At 34.8% G+C, this 7,497-nt stretch overlaps 1 protein-coding gene across 1 annotated transcript; it reads left to right on the top strand.

Annotated features, from left to right (window-relative positions):
- Window positions 1-2,509: 2,509 nt before the first annotated feature.
- LOC131645178 (transcription factor TCP8-like) lies at window positions 2,510-5,271 on the top strand. The gene is made up of 2 exons (XM_058915840.1): window positions 2,510-4,401; window positions 4,568-5,271. The coding sequence occupies exon 1, from the start codon at window positions 2,797-2,799 to the stop codon at window positions 4,387-4,389; it is 1,593 nt and encodes a 530-aa protein (XP_058771823.1). The 5' UTR covers window positions 2,510-2,796; the 3' UTR covers window positions 4,390-4,401; window positions 4,568-5,271.
- Window positions 5,272-7,497: the final 2,226 nt, after the last annotated feature.

Raw genomic sequence — 7,497 nt, 5'->3', positions numbered from 1 at the left:
AAAATCATATGTCTTTGAGGTCTTCAAAGATGTATGTCAAAAGCTTCAAAGAGAAAAGGAAAGGGGAATTGTAAGGATCAGAAGTGATCATGGCAAGGAATTTGAAAACAGAATTTTTTTTAAATTTTGTTCCTCTGAAGGTATTAGCCATAAATTCTCTTATCCCGCCACCCCTTGTCAAAATGGAGTTGTTGAGCGCAAGAATAAGACTCTACAAGAATCAACTAGGATCATGCTTTCTGCTAAGCATCTGCCATATCATTTTTGGGCTAAAGCAATGAATAATGCATGTTATATTATAATAAAGCTACCTTAAGGACTGGCACTTCAGATACACTCTATGAGTTATGGAAAGGAAGGAAGCCTACTGTCAAATACTTTTATGTTTTTGGAAGTAAATGCTACATTTTGGATGATCGTGAACAAAGAAAAAAATGGATCCCTAGACTGATGAAGGAATATTTCTAGGCTATTCTACTAACAACAAAGCCTATAAAGTTTTTAATTCTAGAACCAAAGTCATGATGAAATCTATAAATGTTGTGCTTAATGATTTAATCATAGAGGATGTACATGATGTCAAAGAAGATGTTGAAACATCATTCTAGAAGAGTGATGGGGCATAAAATATGGTCGATGATGATGACAGTATTGAGACTGCCGATATTGAACCTTACAACAATCAAGCTACTAAGGGTCCTACAATCAGAATTCAGAAAGATCATCCTAAAGAACTCATCATAGGAATGTTGAATGTTACAACTCAACTAAGACAAATCAACAACTATGCCAAGTTACTGAAATATAAAGTGGTGTATACAAAGATTCTACCCTAATCCTTATGATGAAATTAACGTGGAATACAAGATACAAAGCTCAAAATCCTAACACAAAGAACCTAGTCTTGACGCACAAAATCTATGTCTCAACCATGAGACTTGTGCCTCCTTATATATCAATGCTTATGGGCTTTTCTCCGTTGGATATTTGATTTGATTTAATCCATATAGTATTTGATTATGTTGGATATGATTTTCTTTATAATTGAGTTTGATAGAATTGATTTTAATAGAATTGAGTTAATTAAAATTGATTTATGTTTAGATACATTTATGTAAAACTCAGTTGAACAACAAATTATAGTGTAAAAATCACGTTCAAACAAAAAAAACTACAAATTCTATTTTCAAGTAGAATCAATTATGAAAAATTCTACTTAAAAAAGTAAAACACCTTAAAATCACTTCAAATTCAATTATATACTTCTAAAATTGTTTTTGACAATTTTAAAAGACAAATCAAACATGTTATTAGACACAAATATATAAGCAAAAGCGATCCAAAATGAAATGAAGATCAAACTTTAGAAATAATTAAAATAAAAAAAACATATTTTTATATTATAATTATTAAAATTTTATTTTTTAAAAAATAGAAAATCAAAAGATTAATTTATTAATGTATGTTTAAGGCACGTGTTGCTGTTAGCATTTGTCATCAAATAATTATTATATGCTACAAATATCCCTATAAATTAGTGTCTACAAAATTTGGATACATAAAACCAACAAAAAGAAGTTTATTTAAAAAAATAGAATCGAAATTTTCATTGGATAAGGGCAATTAAGTCTTTGTCTGTCATCCACATAACAAAAATCTGAGCGCCCAACCAAATTTGACCATAAAAAACCAAAACATAAAAAATAATTTAATTTGAGAAAACGAAAAAGAAAGAAAAAAACAAAGAAAGACACAGAATGTTGTTTGGGTTGGGATGAGCTGTCGTACTTCATTAGATGCCTTTATCTGATGCTCATCTGTTCTTTTGCTGTGTGCTCTGCTGTCTCACCTGCACTCTCACTCCTACTCCTTCTCTTCAATCCAAATACAAAAAATTATAGTAGTACTCTTTAACCATTCCACCCACTCTCCCACCCACTACCCAATCATTTTAATTATTAATTAACATCACTTAATTAACACTAAATGAAAATCAAATCATTTTCAATCTCACTTTCAAAAACAGATCTCATCTAATGTAATTTTCTAATGTACTACCACATTTGAAATATTTTTATCACACCACTTGCATGTAAAAAAGTGAAACACATTAACAATATTTTATTTTCAGATTCACTGAAATATAGATCCATCCGTCCTAACTCAACTAGCAGGCGTCAATATTCTTAGATTGAATACTATTATCAAGAAAGCCGATACTGCTAAGTTTAGCATCATCTCCAGAGTTCGAACCTATCAATGATCGGAGTAAGTATTAGTTTAGTTTGTACTTGGTCTCTTGACTTTTAATTATGGTTTGGATCAAGATGGATTTTGCACAAAGATGTGGTAGAATTTTGCAGGGAGTTAAGCGAGTAACAAAGGGCAATTTTTTTGTATTCCTTTTACGAGACCCCACGAGTGGTTTCTGTTACGTTATTTTTTCCCTTAATAAGGTCCCCACTCACTTTTTCTCTCTCTTGAGTTTTTAAGTTAAAACCTACTCACTTTATTTCTTACCCTTCACACACACACTTGTGTTCTGTGCGCGTCTGTTGCGGTCTGAACAAAGACAACAGTCAATCAAAAAACAACAAGAACCCCACAAAACTCACAGTCTCACTCACTTGGGTCCAAACACTTTTGAAAATTTCATAACTTTCTCTCTCTTTTCTCTCTCTCTTATCACTCATTCTACACTCTTGAAACATTCATGAATCATCTATATGATAAAAATTGAAGAAAAAAATATATAAAAATAAAGTTTGAAATTGAAACCTTCCCTACCAAGCTTAAATGGAACTATCAGATTTGCAAAACAACAAACAGAAGAGAGGCACCACCACTCTTCCCCACCACCAACACCACCAACAACAAGAATCTTCACCTTCAAATTCTCATTCTCAGCAACAACAACTTGTGGTCCCTTTTGATGGAAGGCCACCACAATCTTTCATTATGGGCTCCATCTCTAATATCCAACCTTCTTCAAACTCTTCCTCTTCATCATCCAATTCTTCTTCTTCTTCCGCTTCAGCTTCTGCAACTACTCCTCATCTTATCGACGCTTCTCTCGCAATCGCCACCAGATCTGAGCCTCCGGTACTCGACTCCACCGCTGCAGCCGCCAACAATAACAACAACAACAATACTCAGAATCAGATTCAACAATTCTCTTCTTCATCCACGGCCGTCACCGTAGCAAATCCTCCCAAACGATCTACCAAGGACAGACACACTAAAGTCGATGGCCGGGGACGAAGAATTCGAATGCCGGCGACATGTGCGGCTAGAGTTTTTCAGTTGACCAGAGAATTAGGTCATAAATCCGACGGTGAAACAATTGAGTGGCTTCTCCAGCAAGCGGAGCCGGCTATTATTGCCGCCACCGGCACAGGAACAATCCCGGCTAATTTCTCAACACTCAATGTTTCACTACGAAGCAGCGGCTCCACGCTGTCGGCGCCGCCGTCGAAATCCGCTCCTCATAGTTTTCACAGCGCGCTTGGACTGGCGGCGCACCATCCGTTTGAAGAAGCTGCGTACCAACACCAACACCAACACGCGCCTCTTCTAGGGTTTCATCCTCACCAACACCAACAACATCATCTCATGAACGCGGATCAAATCGGTGAAGCTCTTTCGAATGAGAATTACATGAGAAAACGCTATAGAGAAGATCTTTTCAAAGACGATAACAACGAAAGCGGTGGCGATGGTTCTTCTTCTCCAAAAACTTTCAAAACAAATCACCAACAAGATAGTATAGGTGACGGAGAAGGTGGAGGTGGTGGTGGAGGAGGAGGTGGAGATGGAGCATCTTCATCTGCTTCTCCTGGTAATTCAATTTCTGGACTTCTTCGACCGTCGAATATGTTACCGGCAACTGCGATGTGGGCCACCGCAGGTAGTGGTAGTACAATATGGATGGTACCAGTGAGTGGTGGCGGTGGCGGAGGCGGTGGTGGTGCAAACACAAATTCAGATACACAAACGCAAAACATGTGGCCATTTAGTCCTCACACTCAATCTCAAAATCAAGCAAACGCTACTGCAACACCGTCTCAGTTACATTTCATGCCAAGGTTCAATGTTCCTCCGGGCGGCGGAAGCGGCGGGGTTGAATTCCAAGGCGGACGCGGTGGTTTACAGCTCGGTTCAGTGTATCAACCATCACAGCATCTTGGATTAGCAGTGTCTGATTCAAACTTGGGTATGTTGGCTGCTCTTAATGCTTACACAAGAGCTGGTCATTTCAATGTTAACAACAACTCTTCTTCTGATCATCATCATCAACATCAACAACATCACCATTCAATTTCATTGGACTCTCATCCTCAACAACCCAATGATGAAAGTGGAGAAGATGCTCCTAATAATTCTCAATGATAACTATCCATGGTTAGTTTCATTTCATTGCATATTGCATGTTTTTTTTTTCTATATGTAAATTATAATAATATAGTTAATTCAGTTGCATTTTTTTGTTGTAGCACTATTTTTTTACATTGTAATCTGTGTCCACCAAGTTTGTACTATAGTAGTTTATTGCTTTCTTTTTTTGCAGATTCCAAGTTGAATTCTCATCAGATTTGAGTTTTTCTCTTACATGTTCTTTTTTGGAGGTACTTATTGTGGTATTGTGTGTTATTTACGGTTTGATTTTAGTCCAAATTAAGGGACTTTGCAGACAGAGAGAGTTTGTATAGGAGGAAATTTCTCTTAATATTTTTATGTATTTATTTCATTTTCTAGCTCTGTAATTCATGAAAAACCACTAGGATTTCAAACAAAATTTTGAATTTTTTACTGTTATTTAATTTTTTTGTTGCTACATATATGTAATTTGAAAATCTTCTATTCTTTACCAGAATCAGAATTAAAATATTAAAATTGCAGTGACCAACTAAGCAAATACAGGATGCCAGATAAGAGTAAAGAGAGAGAACAAAATATGTAAATAGAAAATGTGATCAGCTGGATTATAAAAATCTGAGTTACTAATGTGTGTGCCTTTTTGGAGATAACTCCTGAACAAGGTCATGAAGAGCAATGCATTAAATCTCAGTGTTTTCCTTTACCACTTTTCCTTTATTATTTTTCTCAATTTAGTAATTTAATTTTCAAATATTTTTCATTTTGTTTACCCATAAATGATTTTTTTATCCTTTTTTTTCTTATAGTGTAATATAAGAGAATATTATATTATTATTGAGTAGAAAATAGAGAAAAAAATATGCACCGACAGTGACAGTGATATGACATGATAGAATATTATAATTTTATTGAATGATGATAAAATATTATAATTTTATTAAATGATGGTGTAAAACTAATTTATGCTGACCATGCATCTTTAATCTCTAGAAAGTACTGTTTTCTGTTCTGGGTTTTAGTATAAAATACCAAATTGAATATTTATTAAAAAATATATTAAGTCTTATCCTGAAATAAGAAAAACATAAATGTCTTGTCATAAGTTATAGAAAACTGGCATTATTGAAGGAGGAGTAACGACCGTCAATTGCTACTACATTATTATGCCTGTCATATTCGATGATTATAAATATTTTCCATATTCTAAAACTAAACTATTCAAGTAAATAGAAATAAATCATGTTAATGTTATAGTTTAATCAACAAGATTTCTAACAAAAATAGTAGTCTTATTTGAATAAAATAATTTAAATGGACAAGGAATGTGAGAAAAAGAAAAAGCAAAACATTGAATGGAAATGGGCAAAAGACGGAAAGAAGCAAAGAAAAATGAGGATATGCATAGTAATGATAATTAAAGGATTGTAACGTTGTCTATAAAACAGGGCGGCAAGGAAAATGACTTTGGTGTTGACCATGGTTTTAAATTGCGGTTGCGGCTGCGGATGCGGTTGCGGTTGCGGATGTTGCGATTGCGGTCATTGCGCTTGTTGCGATGCGCATTGCGGCCGTTGCGGCGTGAATTTTTAAAAGGAAGCGTTTGAAATATTATATTGAAAAACACTTAATGTTATGTTTTTTCATTATATAAGAAGGAAATTGAGTTTTAGAATTCTAATATATTGATTTTTGATGAGAATACTTAAAAAAACATGATTAAAATTGTCCTATGGGGTTCCTAATACATCCGGAGGCGCGATTTCAAAATCACACCGCAATTGCGGTCCGATGCGGTTGCGGAGCCAACCGCATCCGCAATATTGCGGGTGCAATTGCGGTTGCGGACCGCAATTTAAAACCATGGTGTTGACCCTCAACAGTCAATTTCATATCACTGTTTATTGTTCAATCATTCTTACCTTTTCTTTATCACCTCACACTTTTTAACCATTTACTTCTTCTTTGCTATATATGTAATTGTGTACTATGATGTATGCAGAATAATACTTTCAAATCTCAATTGATTATATTGGCAAAGAAGTTTCTACTATATGGTGTATTTTAGTATCAAAAGTTTATTTTTAATGTAGGTTTTTGTGTATAATATCCAAATTTGTACATATGTATCTATTTCAGCGTGGAACATAAAATGAATACTAAATTAATGATAACTATGTTAGAAGTGTCTTTGAAATGGTGGTAAATATCTTCAATGAGCAAAGAGAGTTATATGTAAGGTTAACGCTTTGCTGTTGAGTTCATCAAAGAACTTGTAAGTGAATGAATACATTGGTATGATGCATGATCACATTTATATATAGATGGCAGATGGAACCGTCACCGGTAGATATGACGCGAGACGTGTGATGTTGTTGGATGGACATCAACGATTGAGATGAGGGCAATGTCATGCTTCTGCGCAAATGTCATACCCCAAAATTTGCCCACCACATTTCCATACTCAAGTTCATTTGAATATCAAAGTCTCAATGCATGACTGAGTATACACTCTCCTAATCAACTACCCTCCAACTAGGGTTTTGCCTTTCTCAAAGAAAAGTCAGGTTCTGATATCTCCAATGGACTCCATGACCTCTCATATGGTTCAAATAAACCTCATGCCAATTTTTAATCCTTGATTCAAAAGATTGCTCACTCAATGGCCCAAACGATCAATACTCGACTGGTTGACCTAAAAGTCAAACTATGGGTAAACCACAGTCAAAGCTTCTGATTTTTGGTCAACAACCTTATTTTGAAGTATAATTCACCATTTGATCAAGTATTGATCATGGTTCATCAAGAAAAGATCAGAAATCAACAAATTCAAAAGTTTCTAAATTAGGGTTTTGATCTAAAAGTCAACCCAACTTTGACTGATCATATCTCCCTCATACTTTATCATAAATTCCTCAACCAAAGCCTATTCTCAAGTAAATTTCATTCTCTACAACTTTGATGTTGGGCTCGAGGTCTAGAAATGCTTCCGCATAATCGATATGAGCCAATACATTACAGGTCCTTCTAGAAGATCGCAAAAAGCTGTTTATTGTCAGGAGCAATATCATCAAGATAAAATCTCCAAATGAAAAATATGTTCTAAAGTGGCATGAAGAAGAC

The sequence above is a fragment of the Vicia villosa genome, linkage group LG1 (genome assembly GCF_029867415.1).
Source record: "Vicia villosa cultivar HV-30 ecotype Madison, WI linkage group LG1, Vvil1.0, whole genome shotgun sequence".
NCBI lineage: Eukaryota > Viridiplantae > Streptophyta > Magnoliopsida > Fabales > Fabaceae > Vicia > Vicia villosa.
Note: the sequence above shows the minus strand (reverse complement) of the source record. Positions and strands in the feature narration are given on the sequence as shown.

Bases quoted from the DNA above. Each gene is read 5' to 3' on its own strand.
- LOC131645178 (XM_058915840.1), top strand. From the start codon at position 2,797: ATGGAACTATCAGATTTGCAAAACAACAAACAGAAGAGAGGCACCACC.